The sequence below is a fragment of the Schistocerca piceifrons genome, chromosome 5, assembly GCF_021461385.2.
Source record: "Schistocerca piceifrons isolate TAMUIC-IGC-003096 chromosome 5, iqSchPice1.1, whole genome shotgun sequence".
Classification (NCBI taxonomy): Eukaryota; Metazoa; Arthropoda; class Insecta; order Orthoptera; family Acrididae; genus Schistocerca; species Schistocerca piceifrons.
The window spans coordinates 692,150,810-692,178,034 of record NC_060142.1 but is presented as its reverse complement, the minus strand read 5'-3'; the positions used below and the strand labels follow the sequence as shown (position 1 = coordinate 692,178,034).

Genomic DNA, 27,225 nt, shown 5'->3' with positions numbered 1-27,225 from the left:
TGTGGGCATGACGACTAACCAGCTGCTCCTCCCACTCCACCTCCATCCCCCCCCCCACCCCCCCCCAAAAAATTAAAATCAATAGGCACCACCTAACCATGGCCAAGAGCAAAGTTGACAAACAATGACATATCATGCTGCTCAGATAAGCACTGATGACAACCTGCTCAACTCCGATGGCTGCTTCATAATGTGTGTCATCTGGATCCTCCATGAAACCACTGTCTCTGAAATGAATGGCTATTCTCCTCACAACACATTCTTCGATCCTGCAATCCTCATGACTTCTATCTGCACTAGCCTTATCCCACACTCACTTCCAACACTTCCAATCTTGACCCCATGCAACCCCCTACACCCCATTAATCTACACTAACACTCTTCTCTGTGTGGCCTTCGTCTCCTGAGAAAGAGAGAGTGAATTTCAGATATTTGGCCTCTGTCATCTTGACATTATTGTTGCATTCTTGAATACAGTAGAGCGTTGATTATCTGAAGTAATTGGGGGACATGGGTGTTCGGAAAACTGGTTTGTTCGGATAATCGAACTGTGCATGTTTATTTGCCAAAAAGAAGTACTGTACAGTAAATTTATTCATAAAAACAGGCATCTCTTTTAGTATTACAAAGTAACATACAATGGCAACTTCAGTAGAAATATATAGTATGTGGCACAGTTTATTAAACAAAAATATATACATATTACATACGCATTTTGCATGAACAATACACACAGTATACAAAATTAACGTTTAAAAAAAATCCTTTATTTTGGTCTGTCTAAGCAAGCCTACACGCTTACGAGCAGCTAAGCCATGTACTTTTTTCATTACAGATATCTGAAACTGGTCACTTTCATCTTGGGCTTCAAACCATCGCAAGACAGTATCTAAACAAGTGAATGCCTTAGAAACTGTTGGTATACTTTCATCTTCACTTTCTGGAGCACTGATTGATGAGATGCTGGCGGCGTCATCTTTATCAGTGATGACGTTTACAATCTCGCTGTCCTGCATGATTTGGTGTCCTGGATCTGCATCATCGATATTCATCCATTCATGAACGTCTTCTTCATCACATTCGTGGCAATCTATTTCTTTTAGCATACCGAGAATTTCGGACATATCATTCTCTTCATCACTTTCAATCATACCTTGTGAATTTTCTTCTGTGTCCAAAATTTTATTCCAGGCTTTCTTCAAATTCTCTTCCTTTACACTATTACATGCTGTGCTGATCATGTATGACGCGTCTTTCAAGTCAATATTCTTATGAGTTCTTAAGAGACTTTCTTCTCCATCCTCTCCTCTTTCTAACAATAACTTACGCAACAATTCTTTCCTGTAATATTGTTTGAAAGTTTCAATAATGCCTTGATCCATGGGCTGTAATAAGGAGGTTAGGTTAGGTGGAAGAAATATTACCTTTATGAACTCGTCTTTTTCATTTAAAATATCACATGACGGATGAGTTGGTGCATTGTCAAGGAGAAGTAGGTTTTCTCCCTCTTCCCGTTCTTTAGCTGATGAGCTTTTACAGAGGGTACGAAAACGTCCAGAAACCACTTCATAAAAATCATACTATGCATCCAGGCACTCTTTTGTGAGGTGTACACAACAGGCAAAGCTGGCATATTAATGTGCTTGAAACAACACGGTTTTTTACTTTTATCAATGACGAACATAGGCAGTCGGTGACTTCCAGTAGCATTAGCACAAGCCAAAGCTGTAATACAGTCCTTGCTTGTTTTAGGAACAGGTGCTGCTAATTCATGACGTGAAACAAGAGTTTTTCTCAGTAAAGCTTTCCAGTTAAGTCCAGTTTCGTCAGCATTGTAAACGTTTTCGAGACCATACTCTTCTTCCCTTAATACGTCCCCTAGTTTGACTTTGAAAGAATCAGCTGCTGAAGAATCAGCCGACCGTTTTTCTCCCTGTATTGTAAGCTCACGAATGCCATGTCTTGACTTAGCGTTTTAACCAGCCCATGCTCGCTTTAAAGTTCAAAGGCCCTCCAAGTTTTTCGTTGAACTGCATTGCCTTTTCACACAGAATGGGACTTGAGATACGTTCTCCTTCCGATCTCTTTTGTGTAAACCACCTGTAAACAGCATCATCTAGATCTGTGTTAGTGGCAAGCTTCATTGTTTTACGGCTTGTTGATCCATCAGTAGAATCATGCATAGCTATAAAATTTGCTAGGCTCGTCTTTTGTTTTTGTTATATCTGTAATTGTCGACTTCCCCACCTTGTACTCACTGGATAAAGTGGTTGCAGATTCACCTTCTTCTAACCTTTTAATAATCTCATACTTGTCCCTCATAGAAAGGACGACATGTTTACGTTTAAGCATTTTGTATCTTCAAGTTCACTTCTTCACGCAGCAGCACACAAATGGTCATAACAGAGAACAGAAGGTGACTGTTTGCACCGTGAGAAGCTCTTCTTGGGGGCGCGCAATCCTTCAAACTGCACGGAGCGGCACGCCTCAACTCTAAGCTGGCACAGCTGTTGCTGCGAACAGCTTTGATACTGCTGCTACTTCTACTGCCAGTGTCAAGCCGCCAGAAGTGTGCTGATTGTTGAAACACAGCGACTGGCAGCTTGGCCGGCCAGCAGCGCCTTGTGAAGGCCCCATTAGAAGCAATGTCCCGCTAGCTGTGGCCCAGTGCGGCGACTACTGTGGGAAACTTGGTTTGGGAGTGAGGGGGATGACGGACGGTAGGGTGGGAGAGTAACAGGTGCGAGCGAGTACACAGTTCGGTTAAGCGGTCGTTCGGTTGACCGATATTTGGATAATCGACGCTCTACTGTACCATGTATAGGATGAGGCAGCTACTGTACTCATACTTTTTGACATGCTGAATATATTAATGTTAATCTTCTGTTCATTCTGAGTAATGTCACTATGGTCTCATATAAGGAGAAATGGTGTTATCGTAACCTGATTAACCACCGAGATGCAGGTATCAAATTCATTTTTTTCAAATGAAACTACGTCATTTTCAATTCCAGAATACTAGTTCTAGACGAGTTCTGCTACTCACTATGTATTCTCTATTAGTTAGTGCACTGTGAACTATTTCTTCATTACTAAAAATCATGGTAGACCAACAAAACATTTACTTAATAATGATACAACAACAACAAATATTTCAGAAGAAGAATTAAATGAACTTCAGCTTTTTTACCAATATGCCTTACCAACTCAAGACTGATATCATATTTCACTCAAATATATAGTAAGGCTGTAAACCATACCAACACAGACTTTCAGTCCACTGTACTTCATTCAAATCTTCATGAAGACATTATACAATTAATTAAATATATCCCATCTCAGCAAAGCAGATCATTGTTGAAAAAAGCATAAAATTCTGGATGGTGTGTATTCAATCGACCACAAGAATATCTAGAAATTCTGATTTTAAATGCACACCATTGCTCCTCAGAAATTTTACGTAATTACCTTAAAAAATGTTCATAAAAATATTTTCCTTTTTCATATTTGAGTATTTCCTTACTTTCTGGCCCACAATCATTTTAATAATCTTTGTGGGATTGTTTTAAATGGCTGCAGAGATTAGGTGTTTCCTTAAAAATGGCTTAAGTCTGTCCACACAAGTACGAACAGCTTTCATTCATCCTCTATTCTTTCAATCCTCAAATCACAGCTCTATTTTGAGATATCTGAAAAATATTAATTTTCTGTGAACTCAGCAGAGCACATCCACCCACAGTGACCACTTCAACCACATCCTCATGTCCTACAACAACAGCAATGTAGACAACCGGAGAGAGCACACTTGGAAGAAGCTCCAATTTAGTGTTTTGTATAGTTAGCTCCAACAAGGGACACTGACTGAAAAGAAATGACAGAATGGCTGACAAGTGCTAAATTTTCTGGATGTAAAATTCCAGTACTGCCAATATACACAATTGAAAGTGAAAAAAATTATTTCTCGCCTTTGTAATTGTCAGTTCCTTCCTCAGGGAGGAAAAAGGAACTCATTAGAGAAGGTTAGAAAGAAGGGGAATGTCACTCATACCCCCAGACGAGGGGGGATGGCACCTGTTGTGGGGCTGAGGAGAAACTATGATCATATTTAGTAATCCACTGATCACTGTCTCCTATCAATCGTAGATTCATGTTATACTTGTGTCCGAGTGATCTGCCTCACCTTTCTAACTCTCCCCACCCTATAGCACATTGCTTCCTACAGAAAGAATTATTAATTCTGAAAGCTAACACCAGTTTCTTCCGCTTTCAATTCATCTATCAATAGTATTGGAATTATATCTCCTCAAGGCAAGTGCTGGTTAGTTATTCCGTTTCTTTGTAATTCTACAGCTGTTACGTGGTTAGGATGATGTCCCCTTACTACAATTAAGAAAACGCTAAATGCCGAAGGAAATGAATAAGTTTTACAGCACTGTAAACTGTATACAGTAGAGGAACAGTTAGGAGACTACGCCTGATTGTATTAGCATGACAATGCACTCTGTCATAAAGCAGCCTCTGGGAGGCTATGGATTGTGGACAGTAACACTACTGAAATTGACTGTCCCACCCAGCACCCTAATCTGAAGCCAATGGAACACCTTTCCGATGAGTTAGAATGTTGGTCTTGCTCCAGATCACAGTGTCCAGCTTCACTACTTTCTCAGCTCTTGATTTTCTGAACTCTTGAGGAAGAATGGGTTGTCATTCCTCCACAGACATTCAGGCACTTCATTGAAACTGTCTAAAACTCCAGATATTTTTGATCAGAAAGTGTATCTTCCATTAAACAAAGCTTACAATCTCTTATGTGTGTGAAGGAGTGATACAACATATGAAGTTTTTCTAAGAGAAAAGTATGATTATTATATAAACAAAAATATCACAAAGCATAACACTGGCAAGGAAACTCACTGCATTTCTGAAACACTGAAAATGTTTTCTGGTTTCTTGCATCTCCCCCATTCATCCATCCAGAATACAGGTGATACCAAATAGTAATGAATCTAGTTTATTGGCATTCTTTTTCTACATCCTGGAACCTGGGTCACTGAATTATTCAGACAGCAGCAGTATACAGGTTTCAGGACAACAATTTTATAGCAGTGATTATTTTACGTAACTGCACTGCTGTCCCTGTAGCTTAGGTTGTTCTGAACTGAACAACGATGAAAATTTTTGACACATGGAACTGGCATATCAAAAGAATAAAACAAAATAAAATGCTTTTTTTAAGCACGTAACAACATCAACTATTTACCTGCTAAAGTGGAAGGGTCAGAATGTAATAACACACTGATATTTAAGTCGGTTGGACAAGGAAAGGTCAGTTAAGCATTTATGGCCTTTAGACAATGCCTGAAGTAAATTATGATAATAATCACCCTCAGATGAGCAGACAGGTTTCTGAACCTCACAGCTCCAAATGTGAAGCAGTGTATTAATTAACCACTGTGTCACCAGCGAAACAGGGGAACAATAATGAGGGCCTGGGACTTAACAGATTCCTTGAGCAGTATTTTAGTGTCTCCATGTTAGAGCTATACTGGGTATAAGAAAATATACAGAACAGCTAAACACGGAATTTTGTACCTCTAGTCTGCCACAATAAGCACAGTATAGTTCAAAAAACATTTTTTAGAGGACATCGTGACTTTCCTTGTGATTGCATAAATCATAAAACTCATAAATGGTACTTACGTGTTGCTACAGTTTAGGTGCAGTAAGCTCTGTTTCTGGGTGTTTAATAATATTTTTGCTATTAAAACACAGCCATCTAAAATTATAAAACTTTATGAAGAAATGTGTGTCAATAAATGAAACTGAAACTACAGGAGAAAATTTCTTCAGTTCCAAATTACAAAAATTCAAAGTAAAATGGAATGATACAGTCAATGCCTTCTTCTGCACAGTGTGATAAAACATACCTGATGGAGGTGTAACTGTCCCAATGGATGTTGCAGTACTGGTACTGTTCGGACTTTCTGACCGTTCTGGTGATTTTCCATTGGTAATTAATTGTTGTTGTGGAGCAGTCTGTTCCTGCAGTTTCTGTGGAACAAGAAGAGAAGTAGAGAAGTGAAAATATGACACGTCATAAAAAAAAAAAAAAAAAAAAAAAAAAAAAAAAAAAAAAAAAAAAACCACACACACACACACACACACACACACACACACACACACACTAACTTAACAAGGTAACTATTACATATTGTAAAATTACCCATGTTCATAAACATGCAATGGAAATTGAAGATGAGTTAACACAAACATTTAACGAATAGTACTTCTCCGTATGTGTAACACAAACAGCAAACTTTATGCTTAATACAAGTACAGTTTTCATTCTCAATTACTGTACCTGTACTGAAAAGAACTGTATAAATTAATCATCTCCTGCTTTCAGCACAAATTGGAGGGTCACATTCCAGAAAATATTTTGCTTAAAATATGTCCAGCTCATAATGCAATAATACGGCATCTGATACATGTGGATTGTAAATTAAGATTCAAAAGGGGTGAAGGTACAAGGGGATTTGGAGGGGGGGGGGGGGAGGCAGCTGTTTGAGGCAAAGGGAAGAAGATGGGTGCGGGCACGGTGACAGGGAGCAATGTGGATGGCGCATATGCACCATGTAGAAGGCACGGTGGCCGTAGGAGGGGCCCAGGGACACATGGCGCGCGGGAGGGGGGGGGGGTGGGAGAGGGCTCAGGCACACGCAAGGGACAGGAGGGTGGACCCCAGCAGATGTGAGAGGCAGAAGGGGGGGGGGGGCCAGCAGACAAGAGGGGTGGGGAGACACAGACGGGCTTGTGTGTGGTGGTGGTGAGGGGGTGGGCACGCAACTGACGAGGGGTGGGTGTTGAGGTTGGGGGCCACAAGGTTGGAAGGGGGTGCGGGGAAATGCGGGCGCGGAGGTGGGGCCATGCAGTGGTTGGGGGGACAGCCACGCGGTGGCAGGGGGACAGCCATGCAGTGGCAGCGGGAGGGACACACTTCGCTGTTGGGAGGGACATGCTTCGCCGTGGGAGGGGCACGTGGTGGCGTGGGGAGGGACAGGTGGCGGCGATGGGTTCTCTGTAGGAGGGCAGGCACTTGGCAGCAGGGAAGGGGGTGGGGTGCCACTCAGCAACAGGGATGGGGGAGGTGGGGGCCACACTACAGAGGGGAGGGGTTTTCAGGGGCCACGTGCCAGCAGTGGCATTGATAGTGGGGCCACGCGACAGATGGGCAAAGCTCCGCAGGGTAATGGGTTGAGACTGAGGACGGAGTGTCCCCACCGGGTGGGGGGAGAGGTGGAGTGGGCCCACAGGGGGCAAGGCGACACGAGTCCATCGGGGGGAGGGAGGACAGAGGCAGAATAGGGCCACAGTGACGGTGGACGTGGCCCGGGGCCACAGGGGCGAAGGCGGCGCGCGGCCACAGGGGCGAAGGCGGCGCGCGGCCACAGGGGGGGGGGGGGACATTGGTGCAAGGCAAGAGAGTATGTATGTAGTAGATGTGGAGGGCAGGGAAAAATAGGCAAGTCAGATAACAAGATACAGAAAACTGGAATGGATCAAGAAAGGAGTAGTTACTGAGAAGAAATGCTGGGTTCAATGAAGTTAACGTAAGTTAAGGCCAAGTGGGTGACAAGAACCAAGGACATGTCGTAATGCCAGTTACCACCTGTGGAGTACTAAGGAACCGGCATATGGGGGGAAGAGTCCAGATGGCACTTGTTGTGAAACAGACACCGATGTCACAATTAACATGTTGTAGAGCATGTTGCACAACAGGTTATTGTGTGGTGCCTGTATCACCCTCCCTATGCCCATTCATCCTAACTGATAACCTGGTCACAGTCATATTAATGTAAAGGGCTGAACAGTGCTTACATAACAGTTTGTGTAAGACGTGCTGTTTCACAGGTACCTCTCCCTTCGATAGTATACGTTTTGCCAAATACAGGGCTGATATCGGTGGTAGTAAGAGAGTGTATAGGCAAATCTTACAGTGGAGACAGTCACAAAGGTAGGAGCCACTGGTGCAGAAGAAGTGTTTGGTCTGACCAGGATACTGTGGTGATAGGGGGATGGGAGGGGGAGAGAGGTGCCAAAAAGCTATTCTAGGTGTAACAGCAAAAGGACAGAGTGGACCTCACTTTATATTCTTCTGGAATTGCTGCATAGTCTTTGGTTTTTATGGTCATTGGACAGTTGTAATTCCAAGTATGCTGTTAATTTTGACTGCTTTTATTTTTACAGGGAGCCTATTTCAGCTGAAATTCCATCATCAAGTTATCTTGAACTAATGGTTCAAATTTTGGTACATTATTTCTTATTTTATTTGTATTATTAGATATATTTCATTATTACATATTTTTACACATGTCTGATGGGCGTTACATCATGCAATGTCAGTTGTTCAGCCACTTTCTACTTGCTTGATACTACACTTCTTTGGTGTTATTGGAGTATATGTAAGACTTGCATTCCAAACAAGACCACTCTTAGATCACTAATTCAAATTCAATACAAAATCTGTGATAAATAGAACATAGGTCAGACAGGTAGAAACCTCATCATTACATACAGGTACACATTAGAGACAGCAACAATGACCCATCTACTTCTTTCCACCACCTCAAGACCAAACAGCACACAGCAGATAATACAGAACAAGCTATCTAAACTTAACACATAACACCAAAAGGACCACTAATGAACATTCTGGAGGAGATGCGAATTTATGTATATACCGACAGAAAACATTAAATGAGCAAATCAGTCTGAAAACACAAACCACATACAGAAAACTTTATTGCAATTATCCTTCAGGACAACAGATAGATACAAAAAACAAATAATACGAGACAACCAGAGGTTACATTATAGCTAAATTCACAACAGAATAGAGATTCGAACGAGCAACACTGTAACTGTACAGCACGACTGGAAATCCTTTCAACAAGTAGATAGAAAGACAAACCCACAAAAATTACAAAGAGTGCGTAGCACACAAATAACAAGAAACAAATATTTAATTCCATTTACAACTGAATATAAATGAACAACACAGCCTATATACTGAATTTCTTTTTTTTTTTTTTTTTTTTTTTTTGCCCACAAAAATAGATTACAATGACAGTATCCAGTGATGTCATACGGACACACAGATATATAGAGTGAGTAAGTAAGTAATAACTAAAAAATAAAGCTACCAAAATTTGTAAATAATACCAAAAGTTAAAAAATACATACACTTATAAAAAAGAAAATATACCGTCACACATATAACCCACAGAAAAAGAAAAAGCATAACAGTAGCCAAAATCAGTACCTACAATACAGCAATCATAAGCAGAACTTCCTGTAACCATACAATATTGCTGGATTATCTGTCATGAAAATACTGATATAAAGAATATAATCTGATAACTACATAAAGTAATAAATCAGATAAAGTGATAACCAACCATTGCTACTCCAACGACATCAAAGGAACATAATCAACATGCAAATATGGAGTAATAGAACCATCTATGTCAAAACCATTAGATGTACATAAAAATGTACGTTAACGAAGTCTATTTAATAATTACCTATAAAATTAGAAATAATGTACCAAAATTATGCACCATTAGGTACAGTTAAGGTGAGGATGGAAATTCAGCCAAAACAGGCCTATTGTAAAAATAAAAGCAATCAAATTTAGCAACGTACTTGGAATTATAATTACTACAGAATGGACCTCATTTCTGGATATGATTTCAGGAAGTCATGAGCTTGTCGAAGTAGCTCATTAATCCATTAAATACGAGAATAACAATAAGTGACAGGTCTATTCCTAAGCTTTTTCTTGGAAGGATAAGCAGTATCAGGATTTGTTTGATTGCACAGGAAATTGTTTTTGAACAAGGGTGTTGGGGTAATTATCTCCTGTAAATGCTGAGGTGAGAGTGGTATATTGCTTGAAAGAGTCTGCTGAACAAACCTATTTGCCTTGAATGCCAGTGCTGTATGGCAGTGAACATTTGACATGGAAAGATTGGCAACCGTCAAAATCTAAGTATTGTTATTTGTCAGTAGGTTTAATGTGAACAGAAGTGTGTAGCTGATTCTCGGTTAGGATGAAGTCAACATCAAGGAAAGTGACATGTGATTCAAAATAGAATCATGTGAAATTTAATTGGGAGAATGTACTACGAGATTCCAAGAATTTTAATAAGTCAGTCTCATCGTGAGTTCCTACGACAAAGGCTTCATCAACGTATCTGAACCACCTACATTATTGTCTCCTGCATTACTTTATTTTCCAAACACAGTAGATTCTGCTTTCTACAATGACTTCCTCTTACTGTTTGCCATGTTAACTTTTGTCTTTATGCACATCTTCTACAACTGCAATTTACTGTTGTTGTATTTTCTATCGTATAGTCCACTTTTCTGGCAAGAAATTCTCATTCACTCATTATCTCTTGTTTACCCTTGCCTTTTCTCATGATTTTCATATGAATTTTTCTACATTTTTCCCATTATGTTCCTTCCTTATTTCCTTTGCTTATCTCCCTTTCTTCTCTCATTTTCCCCACCCCTATGCTTCTTTATTGCAAACACCTACCATCTCTAGTACTCCAAACCCTCCTCTTTTGACATGATAAATCCCATTACGTAGTATATTCGGTCCTCTCAAAAACATTCTTTAGTTTTATCAAAATTAAGGTCTCAATGTCTGTTTCTTGAAACCCACCTGTCCCTGAGAGTTACCCTCAAAGTTCTAACACTAAGTCCATGTTTCGGGATGTAATCCTACTCTATAACAGCCTCTTATACAGTTTAAAATACAGCAATCTCTCACAAATACCCAGCTAATCTATGCTGATTGCCATTCCACCAGCCTTTTCTCCTATCACAATATCCTGGAGTTATCTGCCCCTGATGTTTCCATGGGTGGTATCATCTGCCAAGCCACCAAACTACACATCAAAACACTATCTTACTTTCTCCTAAACTACTTCAACAGCAGTACTCCCTTTCCCATCCCTCACCAGCTCCCTACAGAGCCACACCATCAACCACCACTCCTCTCTTACAAAATGAGTTTGGCAAACCTTCATAGTAAGCCACAGCGTTCACCACTGCCTCCCAGAGCCATGATCACAAGAACAGAACCACACATGTACTGGGTTCTCAACCTCTCATCTAAGGTATTATATCCTTCTGAATTATCTGTATTATACAAGGATCTCACTTTCAGCCCTAAACCTGCATCTACTCATGCTGCTTAGGAAGGATTTACTTTCCATCACATGTAATGTCAACTGGAAATATCACTTTGCAACACAATTCCAAAACCTTTCCAACAGCATACCTGACACTGAACCCTGTCCTGAGTTCCAATCTCAATCCCAACTTGATCCACTGCTACCACCTCAAAGTCGCCACTTACCACTCTTCCAAGAATTTCTTAACATTCCGTGTTGCTTCAGAGCCCTTTCCGAAGCCCCTATAACATGACCCTAACCTGACCTCTGCACAACTCCAGGCTCTTCATTCCCTAAAAGCTGATGACTCCTCCATTACCCTCCCAGCAGACAAAGAACCTACCACTGTGGTATGACACCTGAAGGTACAGCATCTGCCATCAAGATACCATTCCTGTGACACAAACTGACATACACTTCCTCCTTACCACCATGGGCACCTGACAAGGACTAACACCTTAATCCATAAAACTTTTTACTCCTCCCAAACCACAACATCCCCACCTTTTACTTTCTTCTTAAGATCAACAAACCCAATCACCTTGGCCATCTCATAATTGCCGGCCTCAAAGCACCCACTGAACATAAGTCTGCCTTAGTTGATCAACGCTTGAAACCCATAGTGCAAAGATGTCCCTCCTATATTAAAGACACCAACCATTTCCTAGATTGTCTGAAATGGAGTGAGTGGGGGGAGGGAGTAGAGGGGAGGGAGTAGAGGGGAGGGAGTAGAGAGGAGGGAGTAGAGAGGAGGGAGTAGAGGGGAGGGGAGGGGAGGGGAGGGGACGGAGGGGAGGGAGTAGAGGGGAGGGGAGCGAGGGTAGGGAAGGGAGGGTGGGGAGGGAGGGAGGGAGGGAGGGAGGGGAGTGAGGGAGTGAGGGAGGGAGGGAGGGGAGGGGAGGGAGGGAGGGGAGGGAGGGGAGGGAGGGGAGGGAGGGGAGGGAGGGGAGGGGGAAGGGGGAGGGAGGGAGGGGGAGGGAGGAGCATTGAATGCATGTATTCTGTACACTCAAAGATTTCCTGAATGGCAGAAGAATAACCGAAGCTGACGTAAACTCTTCACGACTAAACTGGACTCAGCAAAGGCAACATGGAAGAAGAGCCAAAAATATCGACGGTCTTCATAAAGATGTACAACATGCACTCAAAGCTTGTGGTATTGCAATTCCTACAGCAGTGATCCAGACCCAGTATTCCAAGTTACCAACGCCACAACGATGTCAAGATTGCAAGAGAAACGAAGATCGGGAAACAAGATTCTGTTGTGTAACGTGCAAGAAACCTGTTTGTAATATATACAGAGAAGAAACTGTTACTGTGAAGTGCATGCAGTGCAAAAATGTACTTGACTGAAAAGTTGAAAAAAAAAGTCTTGTGTTATTTTACTGCAGTGACTGTTGAGGTACATAGATTACTAATTTTCCGTTCATTGAGTACTGAATTTAGTGAAAGATATAAAATTTTTTTTGTACTTTGTATCTGTGATCTGATTAAATACTTCTAATAACCTGAAAAGCTGTTTTTCAATACTAAATAAACCCATTCAATGGAAATAACTAAATCTGAGAACAAATATTATAATAAAACACAAAACTCTTTTGGGGTAGTCAAAATACCCCGCTTGGTAAAATAGAGGTGTGAAAAAGCTTGGTAACGGGAGGGTTAAGCTGACCTTGTGCACAAGATGTCAGTTGCGTAAAAATAGGACATTAAAATGGTTTGTCATTGCTGAAGTATTTAAAAATATAAAGCAACTTGTGCAACACGCTATGTCCATATACATATTGCTCACAGTTGCTTGTTGTTTCATACAAATATGGAACAGAATAGCACAACTGTTTACATATGCTGGACATATTCTAAACAGTTTTTATCAAATATTTAGGTTGCAACTGCAGCATTATCCCTGACCAATAGTTTCCCTTAGTGGTTGCTATGACTTTAACATTTGGGATCCCATGCTGTAGTAATTTGGAAGCTTGGCCCTCAGGTCACAAGATTTGCTGAGTTGTGAATTTCCATTTTTTTTTTATTACACTGTCCTGGTACAACATCAAGAAGAGAATTTTAGTACTTTGTAGTCCTTATTGTACCCCTTTCTGTGGCAACACTCAGCCGCTTCAGATTTCTCTGGTTGGTTCGGACATGTGTGTCACCAATGCTTGATGAAATCTGTCTTCCATGGTGTGACAAGTCTGTCTGACATATGACTTCCTACAGGTACTAGGAATCTTAGAAATGCCTTGATTGTCCTTTACTGAGGCTAGAAGAGTTTGAATTTCACTGGTGCACAGAAAACATATTAAACATTGTCTTTCTTCAGTAATTTTCCTATTTTTGAATAAAAAACAGCCAAAGTATGGCGTGGCAACTATTCCTCTCTGTTGTTCTAGCCCCTCCCATTGACTGACATGTGCAAGGTGTAAGGCATGGGGAATCTTCCATTCAGAATATCCATTTTGCAGGAAGACAGTGCAGAGATGGCGTAGCTTATTGCATCAGCTCTCTGGATCCAATATGGCTCATGCTCTGTGGACCAACGTTCTAAGTACACAACTTTGTTGTGAAGGATGGTCACAGCTGGTGAGTTGTAAGTGTATATCCAAGTTTGTTGCTTTAAGTACACAGCATGACTCAAGGTCCCATCCTGTTATCTGCAGCAACACTCCCAGGAATGGAATTTCTCATTTTTCTCCATCTTCGTTGTAAACCTGATGTTAGGATGCTATGAACTGACATGATTTAATGCATTCAGCAATGCGGTTCTGTGGGGCAGAATACAAAGACGCCATCGACATTATGCCAACAACACACTGATTTTGAACTCTGCAACCTGCAATGGTCTCTCTTCAAGGTCTCCCATGATGTGAGTTAACGAGCATTCGCTCTCATTTAAGTATACGGCCAAAGGAGTCACCCTTCAGAAATTGTGAAACGAACCCTGTCATCTAGGACTGTGTGCCACAAAGAGCACAGATCTGCCACAAGATGGGGAAATTCACATGCATCTACTGTACTGAATGAGGCCTAAGTGCTGTAGCGTGCGAGTGAGACAGACAAGAACCTATGTCTTACGGAAACCCTGTAGAAGATGTTTGTGCCCAAGGAGAGGAAGCAACGTTAAATATGACAGAACTAAGATTGGCCATAAAGGGAAACATTTATGAAAACAATTTAATTCTGTAGTAGTGCAGGTAATGAAGCCACAATAATTTTAATCTCCCATCCTCCATAAATTTTCGTGGTGATCCAAATAAAACTTTAATATTGCTCATATCTATAATAGTTTAGGACTTACTGTTAAAGTGAAATTAATAAGTTTTGTAACAAAGACCTGAATGCTAAAAGCTGAATGCTTTGGTCGATCTTAACGATCAACATCTCATATAGAAGCACATAATTAAAATGACAAATGTTGTAACTATCAACTCTGAAACTTTATTTGTTTAAAAGATATAGTAAATTTAAATTATCAGTATTTTCACTTAAGCATCAGAGAAACATTTCCTCCACACATTGAATGATGACAGCATGACAACTTATTGAATCATTAGGTAATAGAATATTTGTTGTAAAGTTTAGTGCATAATACTTAATTTTGTTCTTTATTTATTTATCAGAAATCACATTGGTGCAAGGCTACTGGCCGCGACATTCAAAGCTAAGAAGGAAATTGTATTGGTTTGATGTAGACAAATTTAATGTTTATTATGTAATGGATATTATTGTTTCTTTATTTAGAATGTGAAAGTGGTCAAGCTTTGATTATTTAAATATGTTAAAATGTTAAATAATGTAGAATAAGCTGTAGCCAATCAGATGGATGGCTTCAGGAGTGAAACTACTTAGAAAATTTCGCGTTGTATGGTATCGCAGGACAGTCTCTGAGCGGTGAGCAGCTGTGCGCCTGGAGTGAACTCTAACTTTTTTTGTAGTTAACTAGGTGGAGTATTGGACTTGTAATTCACAATTGTGAATGATCGAACTGTGTCAAATGGATATACGCTAGAATACAACAGTAATTCCAAATACGACCACTTTCACTATTAGTTTACTTTCTGAATAAACATTATTCTAATCAAATCGCAACTGTATGGCCTACGTCATTTATGGGTCGTTAATTTAGCTCCCGATATTATTCTTACTGATGATGTATGTTATATTAATATTGTATGTTTCACACAATTTCTAAAACTTGACATCAGTCAGACAATTTAACCAAAGGGTTACATGTGTCTAATTCAGGGTGTGTAATGCAACACGTGCAGTTCAACCGCTAGACAGTTTGAGCCAAGACATTTCAACAAAGAGGAACCGTATGTGAGCCCGAACATCGATGGGATGTTCTCTCACAATAAAAAGATTAGCTACAATGGGTGATAAGTGGCTACCCATTGCTACACTTTTAGTCTGTTCAAAGTATTGATCACTGGATAAAAACTAGGTCAAAATGAGCATATAATAAAACAAATCTATGAATACCCCTATCAGCTTCTCATCAATGAACAACAGTGATTTCTGCAACGGGATTTGACTGAAAGGTGAGACTACGTCAAAATTCAGTAGTATAACTGATGGTTTGGATTCCGTAGAAATATTGGAACACGTGTGGCAATACTGACTCTACAACTTATCTTACACGAAAGATTGCAGAAAGGCAAACCTACGTTTCTACCATCTGTAGACTTAGAGAAAGCTTTTGACAATGCTGACTGGAATACTCTCTTTCAAATTCTAAAGGTGGCAGGGATAAAATACAGGGAGCGAAAGGCTATTTACAATTTGTACAGAAACCAGATGGCAGTTATAAGAGTCGAGGGGCATGAAAGCGAAGCAGTGGTTGGGAAAGGAGTGAGACAGGGTTGTAGCCTCTCCCCGATGTTACTCAGTCTGTATATTGACCAAGCAGTAAAGGAAACAAAAGAAAAATTCGGAGTAGGTATTAAAATCCATGGAGAAGAAATAAAAACTTCGAGGTTCGCCGATGACATTGTAATTCTGTCAGAGACAGCAAAGGACTTGGAAGAGCAGTTGAGCGGAATGGACAGCGTCTTGAAACGTGGATATAAGATGAACATCAACAAAAGCAAAATGAGGATAATGGAATGTAGCCGAATTAAGTCGGGTGATGCTGAGGGAATTAGATTAGGAAATGAGACACTTAAAGTAGTAAAGGAGTTTTGCTATTTGGGGAGCAAAATAACTGATGATGGTCAAAGTAGAGAAGATATAAAATGTACACTGGCAATGGCAAGGAAAGCGTTTCTGAAGAAGAGAAATTTGTTAACATCGAGTATAGATTAAAGTGTCAGGAAGTCGTTTCTGGAAGTATTTGTATGGGGTGTAGCCATGTATGGAAGTGAAACGTGGACGATGAATAGTTTGGACAAGAAGAGAATAGAAGCTTTTGAAATGTGGTGCTACAAAAGAATGCTGAAGATCGGATGGGTAGATCACATAACTAATGAGCAGGTATTGAATAGAATTGGAGAGGAGTTTGTGGTACAACTTGACAAGAAGAAAGGACCAGTTGGTAGGACATGTTCTGAGGCATCAAGGGATCACAAATTTAGCATTGGAGGGTAGCGTGGAGGGTAAAAATCTTAGAGGGAGACCAAGAGATGAATACACTAAACAGATACAGAAGGATGTAGGTTGCAGTAGGTACTGCAGATGAAGAAGCTTGCACAGGATAGAGTAGCGTGGAGAGCTGCATCAAACTAGTCTCTGGACTGAAGACCACAACAACAACATCTGATGGTACGAGCCGACGAATGAAGTTTTCCAAGTTGCACATGTAGTGCTCACATTTTCCTACTGAAGGCTAAAGGGCTAAATTGCAAGACTGGATGTTTTGTCAAGCCGTGTGTTCGCACGCTAATAGCCTAATATTACTCACAATGGCTCAAAGTGGCACTATCCTTGTGAATCAGGCAATCTGTATAGCCTGGGAAGGATGGATGCCTGCGCACATAGTCTCTTGGCCACAACATGACCCTGATGCCCTTGAGGAGCTCTAAAGTTCTTTGCTGTCGTTTTGGCTTGGGGTCCTTGTTTAGTACACAATATGCAGAGCCATCCAATAGCTAGTTCATCTTGCTTAAGTATGTCAGTTTGGATAGGATGTCGTATGTGTTACCCTTATCCTTCTGGAAAATCAGAACATGAGGAGCCTGTTGTAAGTATTGAGACACTGACCTCTCTACACTTAAGATATTGTTCTTGGGTACTGACGTCCATGTCCGAGCACTGCATTGCTCCTCCTAGTCATCTCTACAGTGTCCCTGGTAGTTTCACAACTCCCTGTTTGACAGAGCTAATGATATCCAGAATTAGTAGTATCCTTGGGGTGGGCATGAAGTTCAGACCCTTCTCCAAGACTAAAACCTATGCCTCAGACAAGTTTTGGGCATTAGGCTGCACTTGGTCCATTTAGAAAGTGTGTCATCTAACTTACCTTCTTACAGCAATCAACAACAAAAGCAATTAAACTTTTCAATTTTACACTTTGTGTCATGTTGTTGCTTCCAGTTCAAAAACACCTAAGTAGCAATATAAACCCATGACTAAGAATCTGCTGACGGTCCAGGCAAAAATTTTCAGATCAAACACAAAGACTTCAGAATATGATGTCCAATACACTCTGAGTATGGTGAATCCTCTCCCTCACTATTATTAATTCTTTCGGCCACTGCAGTCTACATAAACTGCATCCCCTTAGTGAAGATCGGAATAAATCTAACATATTGGAATCTTCATAAGAACGTAAGGGCACACAGCAGTCTGCTCCACTTTTTCTAAAGTTTATCAAACTTATTTTTTTCACAATTTCCTCTCCTGGGCAGGTACTGGATGTGCTGCTATAGATTTTCCTGACGGAATAGTTGTAGAAATGGTTTTCAGGTGAGTAGTTGGATGTCATTGTGATATCCCAACAATATTTCACCAGCACAACTGACCAACATCTTCAGGTGTGACAAACACATTGCTGAGCTATGACTGACACCTATTTAAGCAGACTAATTGGGAAACACACAATTGTGAAGGTACCAAATTCAGTGGGCAGTAGTTAAGATTTTCATATCAAAAGCAAACAGGACACTTCTTGGATGATGAATCAACGACTTTGGCGCATGGGGAAAAGCTGTCATTCCTACTATGTGCTGACATCGGTCACCCCAGTGCCCTTTGACTGAAGCTGCATGCTGAAATAACCCTCTGCACTGTCATATGGCCATCTCTGCTATTGTTGTCCAAATATTTAAGTTGACACTGCACTGTCACCCCTTGGATGACCAGTAGTTCCCCATGATGGTCACTGTAACTTTAGAATTTCCATCACCAGATCCCATGCTGTGCTAAATTGGAAGCCTGTGTGTCTGTTCACAAGATTTGTTGAGCAGCGTATTTCCACCATATTTTTAATCACACTATCCGTGTACGAAGATATCAATGAGAGAACTTTGGTGCTTTTGCAGTGGATATTGTGTGTCGAACTGAGAGAAAAAGTGGTAGACATTCACAGCATCATGTTTACAACAGAGTTGGAGAAAAAATGGAGAACTACTGCTCCTGGATGTGTTGATGTGGAGGAAAGAGGATGGTACTTTGGATTGTGCTGTATATTGTTAACCAACACTGACAGATTCATACTTACAGGCCAGTACCTGTCACCATCTTTCCTACCAAAATGGTATTCTTGTATTGGAGCATTGATCATGAGTCATATCAGATTTAAACAGCTGATCCAATGAGCAATGCCACCTTCATACCACCTCCCTGCAAAATGGAAATATTCTGACTGGACTATTTGCCACGCATTACACCCTGTGTATGTCAGGCAATGGGAGGGGCTACAAGAAAGAGAAAAATAAAGAGGAATAGTCATCCTGTCATACATTGACAGTGTTTCTTAGAAAATAGGAAGATCACCGAAGAAACACAATGTTAAATTTGTCTTCTGTCCACCAACAAAACTGAGGACTGTTCTAGGCTCAATGAAGGACAATCTCGGATTGCGAAGGCCTGGTGTTTGTATGATTCCTTGTAGCCATGGACAGCCATACACTGGACAAACTTGTCACAACATGAAAGGCAGAAGTGTCAAATTTCGATGACACACATCTAGACCAACCAGAAAAATCTGCAGTGGCCGAGACTGTCTCGGTATGGCGTACAATATTATCCACTAAACTGCCAACATTTTATCTTTTTACTGGAACTGCATAATAAAATAAGTGGTGGAAATTAACAGCTTGACAAATATTATGAACAGACATACAGGTTTTCAATTCACCAACACTGGCAATATTAAAGTGACAGTGACCAGAATTGGAAACTACTGGTCGTCCAAAGGATGGCGATGCAATGGTGACTTAAATGTTTGAATGACAACAGTGAGAATGGTGCTTCAGCATGTGGCTTCTGACAGAGTGCAATGGTGTGGCCTACGGCAGTGCACAATAAGAACGACAGCCTTTGTAAATGCCCTTGGGTCCTCGGTTCATCGTCTGACAGGTAGTGTAATTCTCCTTCCCACTACTGATATGAAAATATTTACTATTGACCACTGAATCTGGCCTCTTCAGGCCCTTGCATTTTCCACTCTGATATTAATGGCAGGCTTCGGCAATACTAAGCACTGTATTTTTCACAGCTGAAGATGTCGGTCATTTGCATCAATGGAATATTGTGGGGATATCACAACAACATCATCTAATGTCTCATCTGGGAAGCATATTTACAACATTCTGATGAAATCATCTGCCAGATACAGTTACGTAAAACCGAGATATAGCAACTTGAGTGGTAGCTGAAGACCGCATTATTGGTTGCACTAGAGTCCGAACAGCTTATTTTCCTTGCTTTCCTCCTACTGGATCCTAGGTGACAGTAAGAGTAAATCTATGTAAGTCCTCTACAACTGTACAGCCTGTGTTCCAGCTGGGTTATCATCATAATGATGCCGTTATTTATGGCAGCTGTTAAAAAACATCTCTCACGTTACCCCAAAATCATCATGATAGTTTTCCATTGCTTAGTTCAGTCACACACTATATAGTTTTACAAGTAGCTTGAAAGGTTGCTATGTTTTCAGCAGCAAATGTAAATTTTAATCTCCATTATACTACTGGTCTCCCATCTTGAAGAGTGACACTCCATACCATCAAGCGACAGATTACTTTATCCACTCACAGGTTTTAGGAATGGAAATATCAGTATAGTGGATGAAATCTGTAATGTGAAAGTGGTTAATCACTTGTAGGCCATCTGTCAATTCCCACTGAGCAGAATTCGCACCAGCAAGAGAGGAGAACCAATAGGAATGTTTCATGCTGAGATCATAAATTCCACTGATATCTCAATCTAGCGCAAAGCTCTGAGCAAGATTAATGAAACTGGGTTACAGCAGATGCCCCACCAATTGCCCTGTGATTTATGTTTTGCCTCACAGCCATTCCCACTTGGCACATGACTCACCCTGATGTTTAAGAGGTTTATTTTTATTTTTACAGAGATGTGTACTACCCTTACAATCTAGGCAATGAACCTAGGAGTCTCAATCTTTGTGACACACAATCTCTCACTGATGCACTTAGGTTGATTTCTAAAGCATGCCTAGAGATTATAGGAAAAAAGGGTTGACAATATTGAAGAGCCTCTAATGAGCCAAACTTTTACCAGCCCAGACTGGCCAAGTTCGCTGTTGTGTGCACTGCTTAGAAAAATTCAGGATGCACATTTGGTCTGCAAAATGCTTTAGGTAGTGTGTGTGTGTGTGTGTGTGAACAACTCTCTTAACATATCAAACAGCCATATAACAACAAAGCTGGCAAATATACAAACCAGTTTTTGCTTCCTGTTTCTTTTATCACCTTCTGTTGTCAGTAACTCTTGCACTTTCACCAAACGTTTCTGCTGCCTGACCTATATAAAATGCAGATACACACAAAAAGATTAATTTTTTGATGAAAAAATATATATGCTAAATCTGATACTTTGTCACAGAAATTACCATTTTCTGTTCTTCTTTTAGTCTCTCTTCCATCTTTTGTCGTGCATCCTTAAGGGACTCTCTCAAATGAGATGAAAATTTTAGATACGCTTGTTCATCAGCTGACGTATTTGAAAGACCATTTGAAGTGAAACCATTAAAAAAAGGATGCGCCAAAAGGGTAGGAATTGAGGGCATACCATCTTTGCATGCTTCTGTAGATAAAATGGACTCCAAAAGTGAACCTGAAAGAAGAAGAAAATATTATACATACTGAAACATAACAAAAATTTATTGTTTGCAGCAATAATGGAAATTCCTGGATTGAAAAATATATAAAATAAAGGCACTCCCTCCCTCACCTAAACCAGACTGACTTTGGTCTGACTGTGCTATAGGTGAGTGGTTGACTTTCCATTATTGTATGGCAGAAGAAAAATAAATAGTTACAAAATGAAGCAACAGATGGCACTATAAGCATCATTATTTAATAGTGGTTGACTACAAATGACAAATGAATCGTACAACAATGCCTAAGGTGCACATCTGACGTTAAACAAACTGTACTACTCAGTGTGCATGGGTGTACAGGTGTGATACGTTAGTTACGTAAGCCAATCTACCACGGCAAGGTCATATCACATCAGATGGGAAAAATTGGTTTTTAGTGGTCCTGAGGCCTAAAACTGCATAAAAAGCATCAATCACATCAGTTTTTAATTGTCCTGAGGCCAAAAACTACAAAGGAATCATCAAGCAAAATCAAATCTGATTATTAATTTCCATGTGACTGACGCAAACCATGTTCAGTATGCTGTCCACCGTTTTCTGCAACAAGCTGAAATCGAGAAACAGCATGTTCCACAACTGATCAAAGTGTTTCTGGGGTCATGTTCAGAATGTGTTTTGCAATGCGTGTGTTCAATGCAGCTAAGTTTGCAATTGGAACACTGAACACAACATCTTCCGGATAGATCCACCGCCAGAAGTCACACGGATTAAGATCAGGTGATCTTGAAGGCCAGGCTGTAGGGAAATGTCGACTGATAATTCTAGCATTTCCGAAATGGCACTTCAGCAGCTGCTTAACTGGATTTTCAGTATGTGTAGGTGAGCCATCTTGCATAAAAATGATCCCATCCACACATCCGCGCTGTTGGAGAGCTGGAATGACGTGGTTGCGCAAAAGACACTCATCGCGATAAATGATGCCGCAAACCCGCACAGTGACCTTTTCAGGAAGAAGTGTTACTGGTTGATTTGCATGTGGACTTTTGGTTGCCCATATTTGACAATTCTGTGTACTGACATATCCTGTCAGATGGAAGCTGGCTTCGCCTGTCCACAAAATCTTCCACAGCCAATCATTGCCCACTTCCATCCGAGCAAAAAATTCTAAAGCAAAGGTCTCTCTTGCTGTCAGATCAACTGGAAGCAACTCATGAACATGGGTAATTTTGAATGGATAAGAAGGATGTTTTGTAGGATTTTACGCACCATGCTCACGGGTATGTCCAACGTTCGGGCAATTCTCCGTGCACTACACGTTTGCACACCACCACTTGTCTCCTCCCACATTGCTTTGGCCACCACTTCAACTCACGTTGAATCAATTCGTTTCCTCCCTCTACCAGGTTGCACACCAAAAGAATCTGTCTTTTTTGAATAATTTTCTCCCGACCCATGGCAGTCATCGGACCAACGTCTTTTTTCAAACCGGAACTTCTGCACAGTGATGTGTGTACAGTCATCATTCTTGTAATACAGCTTTACAAGCAGAACGCGATCCTGCATTGAGACAGTCATGGCGAAATCACAGACGCGAAAGGAGGAAAAGCCGTGTACCCAGCACGTTTATACCAACTTCAAGGGAACAGGTGTTTTTATTTACATATTCCGACACATACAACGCCACCTACTGATCAATTTTCACACTATTTTTTCTACTGCCATAAGTTTTCCCCCTTCTCCGATAATATTCTGTTGCAATTTGACATCATTCTGACCAGTGGTGTTATTTATACAGTGTTTCAGAAAGATTAACTTTGATTATAATCACCCTGTACACAACAACTAAAGTTATAGTCTTTTATAACAAGAAACTCGACACGAAGCTTTTAAACTCCTTTTGTTGTTAGTCAGCCTCTGTTTGTCATTACACACATTCACCCAATGAGACAAAGAAGAACAAGTAGCAAGCAGGAAAAGTAACAAATAGACTCATGAAGAAACTTTTTCTTTTGTGTAAATATTTTGAAGACACGAGGGGTAAAACCCTGTTATAATGGATCTTGAATACAATTCAGTATTCTAAATCCTACAAAGATGTAACAAACTAAAGGATATAAAATAAAATAAATTAGAGGCTTCAATGCAATTTAAACACTGTCTTAGGTTCAAAGAAATTAAAGTAGGGAATACAGGATGGTTATAACCAAACTTTCATTACTTGAAAGGGCCCTCACGACATATAAGTGATAGTAAGACAGTGAGACTTTGTAGAAACATTTGTAAGGACGCACAAAAGAGAAATAATGAGTAAACATTTGAAAGAAACGCATGTTAATTTCCACATCAGACTGCACAACATGTTTATGTTCCAGGTTACCAATGTTGCTCAAAGTAATGACTACCGGCATCCACAACAGCCTGGCACTACACTACAGATTGCTCTACCACTCTCCAAAACAGATCAGGTGGGATGTTGGATATGTCCCTCATTATAGTCATCTTCAACCTCCAATGTGTGAGACCGTCCTATTGATAAACACTCACCTTCAAGTAATCCCACAGCCAGAAATCACACAGATTCAAATCTGGTAATCTTGGTGGCCACACAGTTTGATATGATCAGCCAATGATTCAGTTTTCTTCAACTGTGTGAAAGCAAATGACCTAATTAAAAATATGAGGTGGAGCTCCATTGTGCACCAAAGCACCTCTCTCCCATAGAGCAGGGATCACATGTTGACGAGGCACATCAGACTGTCCTTGGTCCTCTTATGTCATCGTACCAGTACTGGCTTACACTAAAACTATTAGTACTGCAAATCCTGCACATCATTCCTATAAAGTTGTGTACCCATATAGTACAAAGTTTTCCACCTATGCTGACTCAAGTAGTGAAAGTTTAATTATAACCACTTTGCAAATTAAAAGTAAAATAGAGACAATATTATGAGACAGATAGATTGCTACTTTCCATACAGTGAAGGTGTTGAGTAACAGACAGGCACGCCTTGGTCAAAGGGCCTACTTCTGAATCAGACAACATTCACACAAATACAAATCACACACATATGACCACTGTCTCTGACGTAAGCAGCCAGAAACAGTGGTCACATGTAAGCAAGCTGTGTTTGCATTAATGTGTATACATGTTGTCGTCCCCCCCCCCCCCCCCCCCCCACCCCCCGACCCCCCCCCTCGAACCATGAACCTTGCCGTTGGTGGAGAGGCTTGCATGCCTCAACGATACAGATAGCCGTACCGTAGGTGCAACCACAACGGAGGGGTATCTGTTGAGAGGCCTGACAAACGTGTGGCTCCTGAAGAGGGGCAGCAGCCTTTTCAGTAGTTGCAGGAGCAACAGTCTGGATGATTGACAGATCTGGCCTTATAACACTAACCAAAATGGCCTTGCTGTTCTGGTACTGCGAACAGCTGAAAGCAAGGGGAAACTACAGCCGTAATTTTTCCCAAGGGCATGTAGCTTTACTGTATGATTCAATGATGATGGCGTCCTCTTGGGTAAAATATTGCGGAGGTAAAATAGTCCCCCATTCGGATCTCCGGACAGGGACTACTCAAGAGGATGTCGGTATCAGGAGAAAGAAAACTGGCGTTCTACAGATCGGAGCGTGGAACGTTAGATCCCTTAAACGGGCAGGTAGGTTAGAAAATTTAAAAAGGGAAATGGATAGGTTAAAGTTAGATACAGTAGGAATTAGTGAAGTTCGCTGGCAGGAGGAACAAGACTTTTGATCAGGTGAATACAGGGTTATAAATACAAAATCAAATAGGGGTAATGCAGGAGCAGGTTTAATAATGAATAAAAAAAATAGGAGTACGTGTAAGCTACTACAAACAGCATAGTGAACGCATTATTGTGGCCAAGATAGACACGAAGCCCACGCCTACCACAGTAGTACAAGTTTATATGCCAACTAGCTCTGCAGATGATGAAGAAATTGATGAAATGTATGATGAGATAAAAGAAATTATTCAGGTAGTGAAGGGAGACAAAAATTTAATAGTCATGGGTGACTGGAATTCGACAGTAGGAAAAGGGAGAGAAGGAAACATAGTAGGTGAATATAGATTGGGGCTAAGAAATGAAAGAGGAAGCCGCCTGGTAGAATTCTGCGCAGAGCATAACTTAATCATAGCTAACACTTGGTGCAAGAATCATGAAAGAAGGTTGTTTACGTGGAAGAACCCTGGAGTTACTAAAAGGTATCAGATAGATTACATAATGATAAGACAGAGATTTAGGAACCAGGTTTTAAATTGTAAGACATTTCCAGGGGCACATGTGGACTCTGACCACAATCTATTGGTTATGAACTGTAGATTAAAACGGACGAAACTGCAAAAAGGTGGGAATTTAACGAGATGGGACCTGGATAAACTGGAAGAACCAGAGGTTGTACAGAGTTTCAGGGAAAGCATAAGGGAACAATTAACAGGAATGGTGGAAAGAAATACAGTAGAAGAAGAATGGGTAGCTTTGAGGGATGAAGTAGTGAAGGCAGCAGAGGATCAAATAGGTAAAAAGACGAGGGCTAGTAGAAATCCCTGGGTAACAGAAGAAATATTGAATTTAATTGATGAAAGGAGAAAATATAAAACGCAGTAAATGAAGCAGGCAAAAAGGAATACAAACGTCTCAAAAATGAGATCAACAGGAAGTGCAAAATGGCTAAGTAGGGATGGCTAGAGAACAAACGTAATGATGTAGAGGCTTACCGTATTTACTCGAATCTAAGCCGCACTTTTTTTCTGGTTTTTGTAATCCAAAAAACCGCCTGCGGCTTAGAATCGAGTGCAACGAAAGCGGAAGTTCTCAAAAATGTTGGTAGGTGCCGCCACAACTAACTTCTGCCGTCGAACATATGTAGCGCTATACAGGCATACTTTGCAGGCACAAAGATAAATATTGGCGCCAAAACCTCTGCATCAGTAAATAAATTTTAAAAAAAGAGGTGGAAGACGAACGTTTTCTCTGCCCCGAGTTTCGACCACTGCATTTTTCATACATTATACAACGAAGTAAATACGAATTACGTATTGTTCATCTTCGAATGTAGCAGCATTTCACCAATGTGCTACGAAAATCCGACTGGAAAGACTGTTTTGGATGTTTATCAATATGGTCAACGCTACGTTCTGAATTTTTTCCTACCTGACTACCTGTGAGAAGAGATCGTCGCTAATAGGAGTTTTACAAATTGTGAATCACATGCAGTATTCTCTTAACCATAAGAACATAAACATTATGCCATGTATTCTTTCGTGTTTGCTGCAATCTCATTTAAATCCTGTCTGCGTAATAAACCACAAAACTAGAGTGAGACAACAGCAAACGCGGAAGAATATAATATCATGTCATGTTTATATTCGTATTCTTCTTATGCCAAATAGTGATACAGTCAGAAATGAAGCACGGCAATTGACTAGTTTTTAAATCTACGATGACTCTAATTTCTGTGCAGAATGTAATGTACTAAAGAGGCGTCTGCAAAGATTTTCAAACGGAGAAAAATTTTAGCTAAACTCTCGCTCAGAACAACTTCTATCATACGCAGTCTATTATTTGGTTCTTGTTGATCTTTATCAAAGACAGCAGCAGTGTAAGTAACAACAAATAGCAGTCTCTTGCCATTGTTTCGCTAATAAGACGATATATATATATATATATATATATATATATATATATATATATATATAAAAAAAAAAAAAAAAAAAAAAAAAAAAAAAAAAAAA

The 27,225-nt window shown here is 40.4% G+C and overlaps 1 protein-coding gene across 2 annotated transcripts in view; it reads right to left on the bottom strand.

Moving 5' to 3' along the window:
• Nucleotides 1-27,225, bottom strand: part of LOC124797930 (PX domain-containing protein kinase-like protein) — a 118,434-nt gene that overhangs the window by 24,922 nt on the left and 66,287 nt on the right. For both annotated transcript variants that reach the window (XM_047261064.1, XM_047261065.1), the window contains exons 7-9: nt 21,262-21,485; nt 21,093-21,173; nt 5,928-6,051 (exon numbers count right to left, since the gene is read on the bottom strand). In XM_047261064.1, the coding sequence (XP_047117020.1) occupies nt 5,928-6,051; nt 21,093-21,173; nt 21,262-21,485 (429 nt within the window). The remainder of the gene's footprint in view (nt 1-5,927; nt 6,052-21,092; nt 21,174-21,261; nt 21,486-27,225) is intronic.